Raw genomic sequence first — 19,649 nt, 5'->3', positions numbered from 1 at the left:
TTCATTATTATTTTTATTAGTTATTCTTATTTCTGAGTACTATTGTCACATGGTCACTTATTCAAGGAACTAGTTTACTGAAAGCTGTCTTCTCACGTGTACTGAATCACAGGTTTTTGGGTAACTGGAAAAACTCTTTCCACAGATCTCCCACTTAATCATACTTTTTAAATACTTCCCCTGAACAATTTCACTGTAAGAAAAGGCTACAGAGCACCATGCAGTTATGTCCGGGGTGCTATCTTGCTTTGTTTCTCAGTTGATGCCTTTTCTTTAGGCAACTGTCAATCCTAACCCAGTCTTCATCTGTCGTACGGACATCTAAAGTCACTACCTTAACTTGGCCATGCCATCATTTGCAGGTTGACGAGAAACTCTCCCTGGCACAGCATATTCTTCAGTATCCCCAGCCAAAACCTCCCATGACAACGTAATTTTCACACAAAGCAGAGAGGTTATAAAATAAATCACTGTTTTTTTTCTTTGGGGATTCAGGAGTATATAAAAGACCCTTCAATGCCTTGATGAAATTGTGTGCCAGAGCATGTTGCTTGGCCCTTAGCTCTAGAGTGAATGTGCTTTTTAGCACATCTTGCAACCCCAATTCACAATTGCCCTTGCCTATTCCACCTTTACCCAGTGGGTTAGACGGGTGAGGTAGCAGTTCTTCGATGTGGCCACGAACATTAAAAATATCAGTTAACCACATTTCTTCCTACCTTGAGGATTTCTATTTCCTCGTGCACCTTGCCCAGATGCAGTCTGCTGTTGAAGCTGAAAACGTTGCCTCTTCTCATCTGTTGCGTTCAGCTTGATCACGATGCCTTTCGGGGACCGCTTGAGCTCCTTTTCCACAGTTACCTTAGTACCTTCCCAGCTCTTACAGCTGCTCTCCAAGCTATGAAATCTATACCCCCCTCTACCAGAGGGCCTACATCATCCTCTCCTCGTTCCCATCCCAAAAGAAAGTGGCCCAAGCATTTAGAAAACTCACACCTAAAACACCTCTCACAGTCTCGTACATCCAGTAGATTTTCAATGGTGACTGGGCTTCCCTAAAGCCGTCTGTAGCCCATCCAGCTTTCCAAGTTGTCTTACTATCACTCCCAGCATCGATCACCACGTATAGGGCTTGCTGGATGGTTTCAGGAGCCTGCCCGTGCATCATCCAGGTACACCTCCAAGGAGACAGCACTCCACCGTGTTCTGTGTTAATTCTGACCTCTCCTCTCAAAAGGAGGTTTATTATCTGTAACCAGAGTATTTGATCATTATGTGCAAGTTCTAGGACACCATGGCACAGGTACCCGATAGCAACAACCATAAACCTATAAAGAGCATGGTCTTCTCCAAAACAAATGACGCTCTTGTAGCAGAAGTATGAGGTTTAGGAAAGCCAATCTCCCAGCTCACATCTAGAAACAAGAATAACTTTCTACGCAGCTTTGATCTCTCCTACCTCTTGGCTAAGAAACAAGTTAAACAGAATAATAAACAGGTTACCAGGGAATCAAAATTTGCTCCAGTGAAGGCTGTGAGCATCACATTTAGGTCCATCTAAGGAATCCTCAAATGAGGAAAAGCTAACTCACACGAAGCTGAGTTGTGTGGGACAGGTGACAAAGCACCTTCAGCAGAACAGTGCTGGGTAGAAAATACAGGACCTTAACTGAACGGACAGACAAGTAACTCTTTCAGTTCTTAAATACAATGTAAAATAAATGGGATCCAGGAAAAGGCAAAGGCAGGGAGTGGGCTTTTTTAACACAGGGAAGAAGATCTAGGCTACTTAGTGGCTAGGTTAACTGAACCCTCTCTAGAGCCAGTAAGAACATCCCACAACTATGTGGTAAGGTGCAAGGGGGGAGATGCTCCCCACCCTCTCCGTGGGGAAATCTAGTAGTCTTCATCAAGAAACTCAGTGTACGTGGTCTCAGAGCTACTTTGCCAGACAGGGTCTCTGAGGATGAGAGCTCACCTTTCAGATGAGTCCTAGGGAACTTCGCAGGGGGAAGGCCATTCTGCATGCCACAGGATCAGAAACACATTCAGCAGGGAGGCAGGGCTCACTTCTGCAAAATTCCTGACACTGTTGAAGCCCCTCGTTGAGAGGCTGATCTCAGCGCAGGGAATACACAGCACAGTGGCCCTAGCAGAGAGCTGCATCTCTCACCCCAGCTCACAGGCTGACTGTGTCCCTCAGCACCTCATGGAGGCAGGATGCTCACAAGCGGGTCAGAGCAATCACTAGCATGTTTCCAGACTGCCTGAGTAAATCTCAACCAACGTGGACTTCTGTAGGGTGGGGGAGCTGAGCCAGCATGCCTACATAGGGGAGGACCTCCCTGCCAATCCAGGGAGACATTATCCTAAAAGGATTGTCTTGGACAAGTGTTCACGGAGGCCACGAAACAGCAGCCACAGTCCCAAGAGGGATGCTGAGAGAGGGACTTCCCAGATGCCATGGAACCCCATTCAGTTGGGCAACAAACATTCACATTAACACGTGGACCCTGCGTGAGATAGGACTGTGTCCCCTGCATGCCAAGATCTGCTCTGGTGTGCTAAGAACCAGACTAGACTCAGCTGCAACATGCTCACAGGTGAGCATGGTCAGCTGGAAAGAGTAACTGACCTGTTCCTCCAAAGTTCATTTCATCAATTCATTATCTTGGTCAAGAATAGGAAAAGGCCCACTCCATCCATGGCCAAGCTGCCCCTGCAACCAAGTCCTGCAGAAAGTTTAGGCCAAACAAAGATTTTTGAATGGGCTGGGGTCTAAGCGTAAATGAGATATGATTGTTGCCTCTGAGATGAATGTGGACCGGCAGGTGTTCAGAAAGATCAAGCAGCCAAGACTTGGGTCTTCGCTAGACAATTTCTTCTGATACTGCTTCCCGAGCAGACGCTGCCGAGAGGTGTCCTGGAAAAGGTTAGGGACACAAGAAGCAACAATGAGAGAAGTGCAGTTCCTAGACACTACAGTTCCCACCAGGGCTCATGGTGGAGAAAAACAGGCTAGATGCTCCCCAAAGAATGGGAAGGAGCCCACAGAGAAGAGTTAAATAGATTGAAGGTCCGCATCTCCTCATATTCAGGGCAGACGGCCTGGCTAACACTGGAGGCTTTGGGTTGTGCTTCCCACGCTGAGACATTGCTGAGGCAAAGGATCAGCGTTGCACGTCCTACAAGTGAGGTCTCAGGGGCTGTCACACTGGTGGGGGACTGGAAGCTATTGCTGGTGATACAATTCACCAGAGAACGGCATCTTGCACACATGGGTGGGGGAAGAGATCTCAGTTTCACTGCAAATGAAGTTCTGACAAGCAGTGTGGGACTGCGATTCCCCACGTGTCCCGGTACACAGGTGTGTGGCTGCTCTCCTGAGCAATGACTGCTCCAGACTGAGATATTGGTCCTTCCGCTCTCCGTCCTTGAAATCTCTCAGCGTACACGCTGTACAGTCCTGTGGGTTTTTTAAGCAGTACCAAGAGGCCAAGGCACGCATGTCATGGACTATGCACTCGGGGAAGCCAGACTTAGCTAGCCACTCATGGAGATTTCTGCATCAGCGAAAGAGCAGAAAATGCTGCAAAGACATGTATGGGAAAGGGATTTGCATAAATCAGAAGAGCCTCCAGGCAGGATAGAAAGCGATCCCTGATCTACTGCATGTGAGGCATCATCACTCGAAAGAAAAAGCCCAGATTAACATACTTCCTCTGGCTTTAGCTCTTTTAGGAAGAAAAATAAAAAGGAAAGCAACAGCAAGGGTTGGGCAAGGTGGCATGGAGGCGAGGCCCGCGACGAAGTCCCTGTCTCGAGGCAGGCCCCGAGGTACACACGTCCCGTCTGCCCCAACAGCCGCACAAAGCCAGGGTGGGGGGAGCACACCTCCGCTGCTCCCGGGAGACGCTCTCCCCGCTTCCCCCCGAGAGGCAAGGATGGCACTCACCAGTCAAGGGTCCAGCCCCAGCAGGCTATCGGGGGAGGAACTGCCATTTTCTGGCACCAGCGGCAGTGCCCCCGCCGTGCCCTGGCCTGGAGGTTTCCTCAGCTGCTGACTTCTCCTGCCATTTGCAGGGACTCGCCTCCCTCCCAGCTCTGGGCAGCCAGCTGAGCCCACGCTGAAACGCCAGCACGTGCCTTAACACATCTTGTGGGCACAGGCAGAGGACCTCACCCTGCCCAAACGCCGACCCCCTCCCCACTGGGCACGCTGGTGCTTGCAGCTCAAGTACACAGCAGCGCTAGCTACCCAAGCCAGCATAGGGAGATAAACTGTTGCACCCCTCGGCCCCTATTTTATCTACTTCACCTAATCTCAGGGATGATCCAAAAACTGTACTGCCACCTGCTTTCTCTTCTTCCCTTCAGGATCTTTTGAGAGAAGCGTTTTTCTCTGGAGCTTCACTCGCCTTGGCTGTGCAGCCTGGGTCCACTGCTCAGTGGACGGTCCTGCAAAACACCGCGTCTCAGCAGGCTGCTCACCCCCTCCTGCCACCCTGCCGGGCCCCAGCCTCCTGTCACCAGAGGAGCATCTGCAGCGGCCAGCCAGGAAAATGCTGCAAGAGAGGCCGGTCCCGTCCGGCACGCCCGAGGGGTGGGAATGCCCCGTGGGAGGCCCCCATCGATGTGGGCTTGGGGATCCCGTGGAGGTCACCCCCCCCCCCCGCCCGCCTCAAGTCACGCAGCACCCGCGGCAGCACAGGGAGAGCCCACACCCAGCGAAGCTGTAGAAAAGGAAACTGTCCCATTTAATGACCCCCTTGCCCCTGTAACACAGACGTGAGCGCACCGCCGACGTGTGGCAAAGCAAAGTGCACAGTGAGCGGGACTCGGCCCCCATCCCCAGGTGAGACAGGGGGGCTCAGGGTGCCCGACGCAGCACAGGGACCAGGCGGGCACCCGGCCAGCAGCAAGGACAGAGAGAGCCTCCAGGCTCGGTCCAGTTGGCACCAGTTTCAGGTCCAGTTTGCAGGGAGGGACGGCTCTTGTTTGGCTCCGTGCGGCGCAGGGAGGGCAGGGGGCAAGTCAAGCATACCAGGACGGAAAACAGATGAGGTGGATCTGGGGGTGCCTGGGGACAGGTCCTGGAGAACGGCACCGTGGCGGGTTTGGAGCCTCCCTGCCCAAATCACGGTTTAACCAAAGCAGGGGAAGGGAACAGAGAAGGGGCTGGAGGCTGAGCATCCCAAGGGAGGGCACTCAGGTCTATCTAGCTATTCCCATTTGCAAGATATCCGGTGGCGGAGGGGTGTGGGATCTGCCAAGCACCCCAAAATGGGAGCGAGCCTGGGCGACAGACATTTACCAGTGGCTCCACGTCCCTGACAGTCTCTCCCAGGTGCAGATCAGGCACCCCCGTGCCAGGAAGGGGGTCCAAGGGAGCGGGGCCTCCCCTCATTATCTGATGGAAGCGTCGCTGGGGGGGTCACGGTCAGACTCCTCGCTCTCCTCGTTCGGGGCTGACTCGCTGTTGGAGGCTGGGGTGAAGGCAGGAGACTTCCTGCGGAGAAGAGAAAAGGGCAGTGGTCACAGCACGGCCTGGGGGGGGGGGGGGGGGAAGGACCCAGTTTGGTGTTGGCAGGGGGCACCAGTGCAAGGAGGGGAGAAGCTGAAGTGCCCCTTTTGCTCCCCTGGGGCATGCGTGGGTCTGCAGGCATCCTTGGGTGCTGGGGAGGGTGTCCCAGAGGACACCAGCCGAGAGGTCCCAAAGCATGAAGGAGGGCTAGGGGAGATGCCTGAGGAGCCTGCCAAGGCATATGAGGCTAGGGGTCAGTGAAATGGGGAGCTACACAACGTCCCTGCACAACAGCAGCTTCTCTCTCCGTCAGGGGTGTCGAGCTTCACCTGTCAAACAGCCTCCTGTGTGCAGCTCACCTTCTGCGGAGGCGGCACCAAGACCTGTGTGCAGGCTGGTCGCCAGGAGTCCAACAGCCTCCGGGAACTGCCCCCTCTCCGTGCCACACCAGAGCAGGGCAGGGGTACTACCCCACGCCTTCAGCTCCCTCTCACCACCACCCTGGCTCCAGTCCTTGCCCAGAGCACAGGTACCCTGGCCCTCCTGCCGACTCTCACCTGTCCCCAGACTGGGTGATGAGCCGCCGGCAAGTCTCCATCTGCACATCCAAGCCTCGCTTCATGCTGCACATTTCCATGTACTCGTGCAGGTGCCGGTTCATGTCGTTCTTGGCTGTGGCCAGCTCCAGCTGCACAAGGGAAACGGTGCAGAGATGAGCCTGGGGCACGGTGCAGGGCGGGGGGCATGGCCAGACCCAAGGCTGCCACCTCCCACTACCAACTACCTGCCCCAGCATGCTGACTCCCTCCCCCGTTTCACCCCCTTCTGTGCCATGTCCTCCCCACTTCCCTCCTCCTCCCACCTCTATTTGGTCGATGGTTTCCTGGTACTCCTTCTCACGGCTCTTGAACAGTGACTCTGTGTCCTTGATCACCTTCTCCAGGCTGTCATCCTGCTGTTGGGGAGAGCAGACAGCATGTTTAGAGGCAGGGAGGCGGCCAACATGAGAAACCAAAGGCCAGAGGGAGAGAAATCAGAGAAACAACTAGCAGAACTGGGAAAAGAGGAAGAAAACCAGGAGTGGCGCAGTATAAATAAGGCACAAGTCAGTCCTGCCAACACAGGGTAGAGACCCGGGACTCGCCACACTGGGCAGTGGGCACATCAGCCCAGAACAAGCTCAGCAATGCCCAGAAGTTTTGGAGAGCACAGACCATCCCCAAGCACGACGCATCCCCAGGGGACTGCCAAGGGCCAAAGATGCAGAATGGCGAGGGCTTTCGCCAGACACTGGGACCTCCGTTTGGGCAGTGTTGCTGCACAGCAGGCAGGTGGGCTGGAGACCCTGAGCAAGGGTCCAGAGAGAGTCTTCTCTTCTGGGAGGGCTGTGGCTCCCCTCACACATGTGGACCATGCACATCTTTCAAGCTACAGGTCCCTGGTCTGTCTAACAAGGAGACCTTCACAAGGATGCGGTAACGTGTTCATGTAGAAAAGATCAGGTGTAGAGGGGAAGCATCTGTACAGGCCTGCAAAGGATGGAGGGGCCGAAGTCTGGTCTTTGAGGGAGCATCTTCCCAGGCTCTGGCAGGACCGACCCAACCCAGAGCTGGATCCCCACGGGGATCGGACACCACTGTTACCTCCCCCTGCACCTCTGCGGCTGCAATGGCGTATCCAGAGAAGTCCTCCCAGAGAAGCAGCGTTTCTTCTGTCTCCTCCCACGTGAGGCTGTCGCAGTCATCCTCAAAGTCATACTCCCTCCTGGGGGCAAGGGAACAGCACGTCAGCACCCAGCAGGGAAACCCCAGCAAGGCCGGGGGCTGTGACGGTGCCGAAAGCCTTGCCCTTCCTCACGGGCAGGGCGACAGCTCTCGGAGGTCTGGCCAAGGTGAGTTCAAGCGTGCCCAAACCCAACAGTTGGTGGGAAAGGGGCTGGCTTTATAGTCAGGAGCCCCGGCAAATTCAAGCAGGGACTCCTGAAAGGCAGGAAGGTGGAAAAGGGGGGGAAAGAGGAGGGGAGCTGGACCTGCTCCCACCCACGGCACGGGTGGGCTCAGGTCTCCCAGAGGGCCAGTCCCACCGCACCACAGAACACAGGGTGTGCGTACCCTGCAGCAGCACCTCCCATTTTGCCTTCCCCGGGGAAGGGGATCCACAGCCCACTCCTGCCCTCCCCATCCCAGGCTCCGGCAGGGAGCCCGGTGCTGGAGCCTCGCTCAGCGCCAACAGCAGAGGTACAGAGCAGCCGCACTCACAGCTGGTTCAGCATCCTCTGCATTTCCTCATTGATACTCATGGCTGTGGTCTCATCCTCCTCTTCCTCTTCGGGTTTTCGGGAGGCATCGCTCTCCGACAGTGACGTGTCTTCGTCGCTGACCTGCTTGCGCTCCCGCTTCCGCCCCACCGAGGCTGGGACCTTAACGGGAGACAAGTGCAGAGACTACAGAAACGAGGCCGGGTCCGAGGTCGGGGGCAGGTAGTTGGGAGAAGATGGAGGGGAAAAGGAATGGTGGAGGGACAGAAAGGCAGGGAAAGAGCGAAAGAGAGAAAGAAAGAAACGAAGAAAGGAAGAAAAAAGAGAGAAAGAGAGAGAGGGGCTTATTATGATCAGGCTAAAAGATGGTGCAATGGATAAAACATGGTTTTAGCATTTTCTAAAATTAAAACTAAGCAACTAAAGATGGAATCTATGAATCCGATGAGAAAAAACAACGTGGTTTTACTGCAGAATAACTCAAATTGCCCACCACCCCAGTCCAGAGACAGGGAAACACAGTGACAGAAACAGGAAAAAAGAGGCAGAGTCTGAAAAAGGTGAAGTATGTCAATATTTACAGTCCGACCTTACTTATAGAAAATTTAAAATCTGTACACTTTCCCAACTGAATGGAACTAACCAGTTGCTTCTGTAGGGACAAAGAGAGCAAGACAGAAAGGCAGCAACATCCAGAAAGAGAAAAAGAGACAGAGACAGAGAAGAGAGACATAGAGAAGATGACGGAGAGGGGAAGGGGAGGGAGAGAGATGGAGTTAGAGACAGACACTCAAGCAACTCGTCTCCCTCCTGCAGCTGCTCCCCTACCACTGTGGGGTCCCCGGGCTCGACGCAACAGGTCAGCGAGAGGTTGAGGGGACTCTTGATGCCCAAAACAACATCTGGAGATTTCCACCTCCTCTCCGTGCCCTTCTGCCTGGTCCTCCCAAGAGAGACAGAGAGCAAGGGACCACAAGGAGCAAGGGTGAGGGTGACCAAGTGTCTCCCCTAGCAGGGGCTGGTGTTGCTTCTTCTACCTCCTCCAAGAACTCTCCTCCCCGGGGCTGGCAGCGGAGCCGGGAGCAGCAGCAGGCACTTCTCACCTGAAACATCTTGATCATGTCCTCGCAGTTCCGCTGCTGTGCCACATCGCACAGCTTGGCAGTGATGTCGATGCGCCGGCAGATGTCCATGTCCACCTTCATGGCCTTCTCCTGGATCTTGGTGTCCAGCTCCGTGATGTTCTGAACCCACAGCACCGCAGGAGGGGGGAACAAAGGAGGAAGATTAGGCAAGGGGAACAGCAGTCAGGGCCCCCCCCATTCTTTCCTTGTGCTGCAGGACTGCATCCACATCCCCGCTTTGCTCGCTGCACCCTGGACCAAGCCTGCCAGACCACCTCTGCACTGCACGTGCCCCACCACGGAGCTGCTTTGCTACGCAGCCCCAAAGCTTGGGTAGACACTGCTGCTGGGTGGGAGAGGGGTTAGGGACTCACGTTGCTCATCAGTCCCTTGAAGACAACCAGCTCGGCCTTGAGCTGCTCCACCTTCATGGCCAGTTCCTCCTGGCAGGCTTCAGCCTCCTGGGCTTCCTGCCCCGCGGCAGAGAGAGATGTGCAAATCAGCATCAGCACGGGGCGGGGGGCAGCCGGGGGTCTAGGGGAAGGGGGGACACAGCAATGCTTACCTCCTGCAGCTCAGTCACCCGGTCCTGAAGCTGAACGCGCACCGTGTACTCCTCTTCCCATCTAGGGAAACAAATGCACGGGTCAGATCCCACCGGCCTCACCTCACCAGCTGCCAAAGGGAGAGGAGGGAGCAGCAGCTGCTCGCCCCAGAGCTATCTGAGAGCAGGGGGATGACGGCAGAGGGGTTGGGAAGAAGAACATGCCCAGGAATGCCTTGCCGCTTCTTTCCAGACAACAGCAGCTGCCAAATGCCCACCGCGCCCCCCGCCCCCCAAGCCACGAACCCTGCCCCACCACGCTCTCCGCTGTCCCTGCTGTGTGCTGGCCAGGGCTGCCTGCTCCACAGCGGGGCGAGCTGGGGACACCAACCGCAGGCTCCACACGCCCTGCCACCCTGGGGCTGGCCGGCAGGCTGACCAGCCTCTCCACCCGCCCCTAAGACCCTTGGGTCACATTAGGTTCAGCTCCAACCCTCAATAACGGGCTTGCAGATACCGCAGAGTTGCCCCCCCACCCCCGCCCCCCGCGTCCTATCTGCGACAGCATCTGCGTGTCTGCAGCGTTGCAGTCCAGGCTGCCCAGAAGCACGAAACCCATCTTAATACTCAGCGCGAATGGCCATGATGTGTGCCAACACGACGGGCTGCTCTCTTGCTGCCTGTACCCACGCCCTGCACCGGCCACGCTCCCCAGGCAGGGGCACAAGCCCCCTTGGCCGCATGACAGGTCGTACTAAAGAACACTGTTTCACCCTACAAGGAAGCAGGGTGAACTGCCCCAAATTTATGCCGCGATGGCCAGCGGGTACCGTATTAGGCTCTGCAGCTCCGCAAAAAGGCTGAGCTGCAAGGTGCCCGGCCTTGCTATACAAAGACACATCGCCTAGCAATTATTATATTTTGCTGCATGAGATCATCATCTTGGGCCACGCCGCGGTGTTGGCCCAGTCCGTGGTCTGCTGGGACGCCACCAGGCTGTGCTGCTCTTTGCTAATGACTATCCCATCGAGTAGATGGTTTGGCACGCGCTGTGGCGCATTCTTACCCGCCCCTGGCTCTTCTGGGAAAGCCAGATTTCTCCGAGAAAGCAGAATTTCTCTGGGCCCTGCCTGGCGCTGTCATCTCCAGTTTCTATTTAATGCTTATAAGCACTAACACAGGCACTGCAACTCTGCACAAGGACGTGAAAAATCTCTCTTCTTGCTCACTCACACCAAGTTTGAAAAATAAATCCTAAGGTTTGGGAGACCAAAAAGCATATGAAAAGCCCTCACACTTGTTATCTCAGGGTATCAGGACAATCTGACGATGTGGGAGAGTCCTGGCTCACGAATTTCTAAGCTCTTAACGTTGGCAACGCTACCCATTACTCAAACAAGGACAAAGCGTGCAGTCCTTGTGTTGGTGTTGGCTCCATACCACAGCTACAGAAGGGGAGTCAAAGGAAGTTCCCATCCCTTTGGGGGAAGAGGGAGACAAATAGAGAGGGAAGGAGAAAGTTAAAAAGTAGAACTGCCCTAATTGCCCTTATATGGGAACTGTTCAAACAAGGCCTCCCTCCCTAGGGAGAAAAACGTCTTCCACCCTTAAAAAAAAAAAAAAACAATTTTCAGCATCTTTCTCGGCATGGCACTCCCTCTCCTTTTTGGTCCCCGCCTCCTTCCGGGTCTCTACATAGCCTGGACTTACTGGGGAAGTAAAGCACAGCTGCAAATCCTTGGGAGAATTCATTTCACACCAACGCTATGGAAAATAAGCGCAGATCGGATAAACACCAGTTCAAAGGCAGGAGGCCACAGCGATTTACGAATCCGCACGCCCAACCGTTAGGAACCTCTCTGCCGCTCGCTCGCCTCCTGCCTGGCTCCTTCTTCCCCGCTCCCTCCTGCAATGCACCACTCCTAATAATAACCTGCCTGCAGCACCGCACCCGCAGCCCGGGGCGGCCAGCGGACGCTGCCAGGTCACTGCTGGCTAGAAGCAAGGCTGCCCCACACCACAGCCACCGGTGCCCGCCAAGGGGAGACGCGCATCCTTCCTGCACTGCCACGAGGCAGCAACCTGCCCGAAGGCTGAAATACAGAGGGCAGAGAGCGAGGGCGGGGGGGGGGGTGGGGGTGGTTCCCAGCAGCAGACAGACCCGGCCGTCTCCTTGCTGGCCACAGGCCAGCCCTCCCGAAGCTGGGGATGTGACAAGCTGCAGTGCTGTCCCTACAGCCCAGATGTGTCCCCTCAAGAAATTCACTTAGCAAAACAAACCAACACCACCCCACCCCCCCCCCCAATCTTTAAAAATCCTGTTCACCGCAAAAGGCACTGGGGTACCCGAGCCTATGGTGCACAGTTAGCGCACGCTGGTGCTGCAGGGCACACTTGGGGCTGCCCAGGGCTTGAAGCTGCACGTTTCCCTCTCTTGTCGTGTCTGAGCTATGTTTGAGCTTCACCTTAACGGTGAATGCCCTGAAACCCAGCGCACCTCCTTGGAGGGCAATTACAACAAAAGACGCAGACTTTCAATACATAAAGGAGGCTTATAAGAAAGATGGAGAAAGACTTTTTACCAGAGACTGTAGTGACAGGACAAGGGGCGATGGTTTTAAACCAAGAGAGGGTAGATTTAGACTGGATGGAAGGAAGAATTTTTTTTTATGATGAGGGTGGTGAAACACTGGAGCAGGCTGCCTGGAGAAAGGACGGATGCCCGATCACTGGAAGTGTTCAAAGTCAGAGCGCTGAGCACCCTGATCTGGTGAAACCCCATGGCAGGGGATTGGACCAGATGATCCTTAAAGGTCCCTTCCGACCCCAACCATTCCTGTGACTCTAACGCACTGTGCCATAACACCACTCGCCCCACACCTCCAGCGTGTCCTTGCGGCACCCCAGATGAAAACTACTTGGGAATACAGACACAGCAGACAGCACAAACCTGAGGAGACTCTCAGATTCCCTAGTGCTTGGGTCTGTATGATACTCGCAGGCACCCTTTGCCTCTCTCCATGCCACCCAGCCTCAGCCTGCTCCTCCCAAGCGCGGCTCCTGAGAGCCTCTCCCCTGCTGCTACACCTCTCCTCATCCCTCCCTATTGCCCTACACCCTTCCCAGATCCCAGACACGAATTTCAGGCCCTGCATATCCAGAAAGAAGCTCCTCCTGCTGCACCACTCCAAGCGCCGTGGGGTGCACGGTGGCAACGCGCAAGAAACGCGCAACACGGAGAAAACGCAAGCTCAAGCACCCAGGCCACAGGTCAGAGAAATGGGAAGTCTTGGGTTAACACAGCCTCTTCCCTCTGCCCCTGGGCAGGTGGCAAAGGGGTGACACCAGTCACACTGGCCCCAAGGCAGATCCAGAGTCTGCCATGGCAGGGAGGTCTCTGCTCCTGGGAGATGTCGGTGCCAGGCCTCAGCATGGGGAAGGGTGTGGAAATGGGATCCTCTTGTCCCATTCCCCTGTTTGGGACCTGGCTGCACCCATCAGAAAGTTCCCGGTGCCGGAAAGGGTCTGGGGGGTGGGGTCCGCTTTCCCCCAGCTCCTGGCAACACAGTCCAAAAATAGATCCCACCAACAACATTGGCCCGCAGCAGTTTGTGGTGCCACCCTGCCTGCCCCCAGCATTCCCACGCCCTCCGTCACCCACCCCGCAGCCTGCCCCACAGCCTGCCGGCCCGAGCGGGACAACCCCAAAAAGCTCTCCTTTCTCCCAAAGTTTCAGCAGCACTGACAAACCCAACTTAGTCCTCTCTGTGGCTGACCCACTTTGAGCAGGTGAGGCTCGAGCCCTCTGGGCCAAAAAGGTGGCTCCAGCTCCCCACTGTCTGAGCTGAAAATGCAAGGCAAGGAGAGCTGGCTGCCCCTGGAGAAGGAGCCCGATCCCTGGCTCAATAATAAAAGGCCTTCGGTACACACGGCAATCAGTGGGAAAGAAGAGATGCCAACTCTTCCTTTCCACGTGCCTTGCTCAACGCCTTTGGAGAGTCTGACAGACAAGTCTGCTCAGCCAAAGCCTTATAAAGCCAAAAACTTAAGGTGTCATCTTGGATCCCCAGCCTTGATCTTGGCACCAGAGCCCCTGGCTGTGAAGCACAGGTCAGTTGCATGGCTCCAGTGAGTAGAGCACACCATTTTGCTCCTTCGGGTACGTAATCAGTTACTTTCTAATTGCTTCTAAAGCATCACAAAGTGACTTCTGGAAAAAAAAAAAAAAAAAAAATCATCAGTCATTCGAGTGGTGTCGGTCACCAGCGATGGTCTCGCCCAGCCCTGTGCCCTGACCCAGCGACACCAGCCCCCTGACTGATCGCACCCTACGTGCGGATCTGGGAGCGGCCTCGGAAACGGGCGTGAGACAAAAGCACCGCCGGTGCGATGCGAGAGCGGCAGCCGCCCCGCACGGGAAAGAAGAACCGGCCAAGAGATTAGCTTTGCATTCTGTTTCGCCCTGCTCCTAGGCACACGCCAAGTTGCTGCTATTTTGGGTCGGGAGGAAAGCCCCTGAGGAGTGGGGTGCTCCTGCTTGCCTCGCTGCTGCTGAGGCGCTGGCTGGGAGAGCACTGGGAAGAGAAGGGGCCCAGGGGAGCCAGCCACCCTACCGAAGGGCTGCTCGGCACCTTCCTACGTATCCAGACTACTCTCCTACCCCAACAGCCTTTTCCAACCCAAACCTGCTCACCGCTGCACGTTCCCGTTCCTTACCCACCTTCGGGCGGCTCCTCCTTCCCAAGTGTTTCCAGATCCCCTCCCCTTTCAAACACCAGCTCCCGGAGTCGCGTTATTCCTTCCCCGCTCGGAAAAGCGTTTCCAGCCTCTCGTGACGGGTCGGGGTAAGGTGGCATGAAAGTGCAGCAAGCACCCCCGAGAGAGTTCAAACACCGAGAGGCGAGCGGGGAGACCCGGGTGCAGACAAATGCTTCCAGGGGTCCACGTTTTTGCCTTACGCTTGCCTCGCCTCCCAGCCCTCGCTCCCAGGAAGCCAGGCCAGGGCTGCCTCTCCTCCCCCGACAGCTTCTCCCACACCTGCGGCCTCCCCGGCGATGGTGGCAGTCCCTCGGGGGGGGGGGTTGAGGGGGGGGGGTGCCCTCACTCCCACCGTCCCTTCTCACCTGCGCTTGTACTCGTCGCGCTCCCTCTTCACCTTGGCCAGCACGTTGTAGAGGGCCCGGATCTCCGGGGTGATGGTGTCGATCTGCACGCCCACCCCGTCCGGGTGGACCCAGGAGACCCCCGGTCCCTGCACCAGGGTGGTCTCCGGCCCGGGGCCGAGCCGTCGGGCTTGCGAGAAGGACCAGATGGTGCCGGGCATGAAGCGGGAAGCGGCCGGGAAGGGAGGAGGAGGCGCCGGGCCGGGGGCGCCGGGGCGGCAGCCGGGGGAAGCCGGCGACCGGGCCGGCGCCAGCCCCAGCCCCAGCCCCAGCCCCAGGGTGCGGATGGGGCCCACGAAGCCGGTCTGCACCGCCTGGTCGCGGCGCGGGGGTCCCCGGCCCCGGCTCCCCCCGCCGCCCCCCTCCTCCAGCGCCTGCTGCAGCTGCTTCTCCAGCTGCCGGTTGCGCCGCTCCAGCTCGTGGACCTTGGCCAGGAAGCAGCGGAACCGCAGGTTCAGCGTCTTCAGGACGCTGATGTTGGAGCCCAGGTCGTTGCGGAGGGCCATGGCGGCGGGCGGCGCGGGGAAGGGGCTGGCGGGCGGCGGGGCGGCCAGCTCCCCCCCCAGGGGCTCGGCGGGGCGCGGGGCGGGCGGCGGCGGCAGGTCGGGGCCCGGCAGCCCCTGCTGCTCCTGCGGCAGGAGGAAGAGGTTGGGGCCGAAGAGCGGGTTCATGGCGGCTGCGGGACGGGGAAAGAGGGGCACGGCGGTGGGGGGGGGGGGGAGCCGGGGCCGCCGGCGCCAATCAGGGGCGCGGCGGGGGGGGCGGGATGCGCCGGGGGGGCAGCGCCCGGGCCGGGCCCCGGCGGCGGCGGGGGGGGGGGGGGGTGCGGCTTCCGCTGCGGCGGGGATGCGGCGGCGGGGCCGGAGAACCCGCTCCCCCGCCCGGCCCCGCGCCCCGCCGGCCGGCCCCGGGCGGAGCGAGCGGAGGAGGGGACAGGGAGGAAACCTCCCTTCTCTCCTTCCCTTCCCTTCCCACCCGCGGCCCGGCCCCCGCGGAGGGGGGGGGGGGGGGGGGGTGCTGCGCTTCGCCGCGCTCAGCTCCGGCGGGTTTCGGGGCTCCCCAGGGCGGGGGGACGGGGCACGGCCCGGCAGCAGCGGGGAAGGGGCCCCTCTCCGGCGCCGGGCACCGATTCCCGTCATCAACCCAGCACCAACCCAGCGCGCTTTTTCTTTTTTCTTTTCTTTTTTTTTTTTTTTTAAAATTGTTAGTATTTTTTGCACAGCTTTCCCCAGTTTTGCCCCCCCCCGTTATCCTCACTCGAGCCCCCCTCCGAAGGCAGCGCTGCCCCTGCTCCGTCAGCAGCCCGCCTACGGGGAGCTGCCACCAGACAATGGCGAGCCAGAGCGCGGGGGGGGGTCGTGCGGAGGCAGCCAGCCTCTCATCTCTCCTGCTCGGCTTGCCACTGGATTTTTCCTTCGTTGTTCACAAAGCAGCCACGGGTTTTGTTTCCTGCCCCCTCTTTTGGTCTTCTTTAGGTCATGTCCTACAGTCTCCCCACCTCAGCCCAACATCGATGTTGCAAAAAGCACCGGCATGGTCCCTCACCCCATTATCCGGGGTGATCGAGATCGAGCAATACGTAAACATTTACGCATCTGGACACCCGTGTTACCTGGCTGTCTGTGTGCTCATGACCCATTCCCCCCGGACTCCCACTGCACAGCCGAGTGGCACTTGCTCAAGCTGGGCCCTCAAGATCTCAGCGGACCTGTCAGCGAGGGACGAGCGAGCAATGGGTTTGAGTTAAAGGAGATGCCCAGCGGTGCACCACACTGAACTCTGTGGCAGGAGGCGGGCAGGCTCTAATGGGCTGGTGCGCTGCAGCATTTTCCTTAGGATCTGAGCTATGGCTCAGTCCACGCTTCCAGAAATTTCCCGGACCCACTAAGGGTGACCAGTGTGGGGAGTCTGCCTATTGCACTTTTGCTGCTGGTTCTCCTCTAAGCCTGCAGGGCTCCTCCATCCCTCCATTACTCTTCTGCCTTCCTTGCCTGGGAGCAGACCGAATCAAATTTGTTCCAGTCTCCTGCCATGGCGTGTCCAGCATCAGTTTTGTCCTGTGACCCGCCTGTCTCCCCTGTAACTCCAGGCTTCCTACAGCAGCCCCCATTTGCATTTTTAACACCTCCTCTCTCACTGATAACCTGACTGCATCCTCCCTGGCACACGCGTGACTGCTGGAAGTCATAACTGGGTTTCAGTCCCTCCCATATGGGTTTAGGGGGGGGGGAAATGAAGTGAGCTTTCCTTCTTCCGTCATCTCCTTTTTAACATTTTTCCTCCTCTCAGGTGACTGTTCCCTTGCTCTGCCTCTGACCAGGGAGGCTGAGCCACAGCAAGCAGCGCTTTTGTCAAGGAAGGGGAGGGCAGGAAGGCTTTCCTCACAGACTGGTGCAGGAGATCCCCCGTCTTCCCCAAACCCTCACTGCAACAGCAGCCGGACGGGAGCCATGCACCCAGCAGCAATATTACCAAATAAACAGCCAGGGAAAAGGGAAGGACAGAGGGACAAGAGGGATCCCAGTCAAGAAGCTTGTTTGAAGCAGCAGCAACAGCTCCAGCTGAGAGACCTCCCAGCCCATGCCCTGGAAAGCATCGCCGACTCCCTCCTGTGTGCTGCCATGTCCCTTCACGCACTCCCGTGCTGCTGCAGCCTGTCTGCATGCATGGCCCCCCGCGTTTTCTGCCAGCATCCTCCCCCCTCGCGTGCCGCTGGGTTTGCCCCCCCAGACCTGCCAGCCCATTTGCAAAACCCAAGCAGGGCCAGGCAGCAGGGAGCACAGGCAAGGGCAAGGCCACAAACCATGGAGCAAGCACTTTCCTAAGCTCTGCTTGGCCTGCTTCTGTCCTGCCGGGGAAACCTGGTAAGCATTTATTGATTAATGAAATGCCAGTGGAAGAAGGCATTGCCATCCATCAAGAAAAGCTTTTTCACCGGGAGGCCAGCACAGCACTGGAGCAGGTGGTAGGATCTCCATCCTTGGTGGTTCTCAGGGCTCAGCTACGCAAAGCCACAGCCACGCGACCTAGTGCTGGGACAGTCCTGCTCAGAGCGAGGGGCTGCGCTAACGACCTCCAGCACCTCTTCCCACCAACACTCCTGTCTCCTGGAAAAGAAAGGGCAAGGTAGGGCCTCCTTTTTTTTTTTGTCCATAGCTTGGGATAAAGGATGACTCCTCATGCCTAAGGTGGCTTGGGCAAAGGGCCGACCTCTTCTAGTTAACTCCTGAAGAAGCTCAGAGCCTAGACACAATCCTACCCAGGGAACCACAGTGCTCCTCCATTGGGCCTCAACTTCACCCCAGCACAACAGCTCTCCCTCCTCAGCTTTCCCTCTTGGTTTACCAAAACCCCTGGCATTTCTCCAGATCCTCCAACAGCTCCTGCCCTGAGTTTATTAGCTCAGGTTCAGCAGTGGCACTGCTGGACCCCAGCTGCTGAGGTGCTGAGCTGCTTCCTCCACCTCACTGCAGCTCTTAAAATTGTACCTGTAGCCAACACAAGAATAGATTCTTATTCACGGACATGCTGATATTTATCTTCCACAGATTTTAAGGCCGAGAAAGAACTGCTGCATTTTCTGATCCTGTGCAAAACACACGGTGCAAAATTCTGTAGCTCAAGTCAAGTACTTGTGTGGGACTGTGACTCTAGTTGCTGACAGCATGGTAAAAAGAGATTAAGCCTCTACCACTACCCTTCACGGACAGATCAAGATAGATGCCCCAGGTGGATAACCACTTATTAAAATCACACGCCTTCCCTTGCCTTGCCTCTTATTTGAATTTGCCTAGCTTTATCATCCATTGCCAGCTTGAGATGCTTCCCCTCTCCCAGATCACAGAACCTCCTACCAGCTAATGCATCCTCCTTGAAAAGGTGCTTTCATATGCGAAACCTGTTCACGTTAGCCCCACAGCTTTCCTTGAGACTCTTTTTTTTTAAGGCATAGGCCACATTAGTGTGTCTACCCCACCTCCCTGCTCTTCTCCTCTCTGAAGACCCCCAGCACTACCTTCTCCCTTAAACCACACTGCTGGAACATTTCAGCGTAAACTCTCCAAGTCTTCCACTTTCTAGGATGCCTCGCTAAAACCAACCCATAAAATTGCTTCTATCATGCAGATGCTGCAATGAACAGATGACTTTTGGGCACCCTGCTGCCTAGCAAAGCCAGCAACCCAGTTGGCTGCCTAGATTTGGGTGCAAATGGGGAGAAATTGGCACAGGGGAGCAGCTGCCAACAGAAGCTTGGTGATCACCACACAGAAGCGTCCCTGTCTAACAGCAGAGGAGGGAATGGATTTTCTTTTTAAAAAACAGTCCAGGGGGGAGTTTTGTAGCCAGATCTTGCATGTGAAGGAAGTGCTATGTACTACAGCCAAGAGCCAGAGACCTAACTGACCTTACTCTTCTCATCAATTCCTCATTGACTACATCAGGCAGGCGTCCTCTCTGGGGGCTCTCCGCATCCGCCCTAGCAGGGATGGACAGCTTCTTGGGGGAGCAAAACCTACTGATGCGAGCTTGGTCATTTGTGCATTCAGCCCCTACAAAAAGTGGCGTGCATATCTAGGGGGTTATGTGCAACAGAACACGTGCTCAAGGATTTAATTTTGTACCCAAGTCTCCGAAACGTGCGGCGCAGGATTTCAGTCCCTTCCTCTGGGTAGAGCCTGATATGAGACGGCACAAGCCCAGGCTGCCTGCCTGGCACGGAACAGACATTACAGCGCGTGACATCCCTGCAATTAGTGACCGACCCACATTGCTACTTCTCTTTCCGTTCTGCGCCATCGTCCACAGAAGCCTTCGGTTTCCTTCCTCGGCCGGACCGAGGGTGCCCCAGCCCCAGCGCCCTCCCTGTCCCTCCTGGCGTGCAGAGGTGACCTGGCAGCACTCCCGAGCCTGGCAGGCAGGAGTTGCCAGCTGACCACCTTAATTGTACCCTGCTAAGCCTTCCCTGATAGACTCACCCCTTTCCGTTTGGGAAGAAGGGTTTGAAGAATTGCCACTGGATTAAAGATCTTACAACGTG

The 19,649-nt window shown here is 56.6% G+C and overlaps 1 protein-coding gene and 1 long non-coding RNA gene across 10 annotated transcripts; one reads left to right on the top strand and one right to left on the bottom strand.

The window, feature by feature from the left end:
- On the bottom strand, positions 1–15,492 carry IFFO1 (intermediate filament family orphan 1). 9 transcript variants are annotated; one of them, XR_004407515.2, is made up of 12 exons: positions 14,573–15,490; positions 9,471–9,531; positions 9,280–9,375; positions 8,885–9,025; positions 8,425–8,433; positions 7,783–7,967; positions 7,168–7,288; positions 6,387–6,479; positions 6,082–6,212; positions 5,315–5,509; positions 1,979–4,458; positions 1–1,415 (listed from the first exon to the last, which is right to left on the bottom strand). XR_004407515.2 is itself a non-coding variant. In XM_032995660.2 (10 exons), exons 1-10 carry the CDS (start codon positions 15,280–15,282, stop codon positions 5,407–5,409), a joined length of 1,638 nt encoding a protein of 545 aa, XP_032851551.2. In that variant the 5' UTR covers positions 15,283–15,492; the 3' UTR covers positions 4,735–5,406. The 9 variants fall into 9 exon arrangements, 4 of the variants coding, with proteins under 4 accessions (XP_032851551.2, XP_032851552.2, XP_032851550.2 ...); XR_004407514.2 differs by having other exon boundaries at positions 1–3,589; positions 3,956–4,458; XR_004407517.2 differs by having other exon boundaries at positions 1–2,923; positions 3,956–4,458.
- Positions 15,016–19,649, top strand: LOC122152953. Its single transcript, XR_006164959.1, has 2 exons — positions 15,016–15,099; positions 16,901–19,649. It is a non-coding gene; the product is annotated as an uncharacterized LOC122152953 (long non-coding RNA).

The sequence above is a fragment of the Tyto alba genome, unplaced genomic scaffold (assembly GCF_018691265.1).
Source record: "Tyto alba isolate M040663 unplaced genomic scaffold, T.alba_DEE_v4.0 Super-Scaffold_14, whole genome shotgun sequence".
Lineage (NCBI taxonomy): Eukaryota > Metazoa > Chordata > Aves > Strigiformes > Tytonidae > Tyto > Tyto alba.
This window is presented reverse-complemented; position numbering and strand designations above follow the sequence as displayed.

Bases quoted from the DNA above. Each gene is read 5' to 3' on its own strand.
- IFFO1 (XM_032995661.2), bottom strand. From the start codon at position 15,282: ATGAACCCGCTCTTCGGCCCCAACCTCTTCCTCCTGCCGCAGGAGCAG. The intron at 7,289-7,782 runs GTGAGTGCGGCT...CCTTGCCCCCAG, and splicing joins CAGAGGATGCTGAACCAGCT to GAGGGAGTATGACTTTGAGG. The intron at 6,213-6,386 runs GTGGGAGGAGGA...TCCCTTGTGCAG, and splicing joins AAACCATCGACCAAATAGAG to CTGGAGCTGGCCACAGCCAA.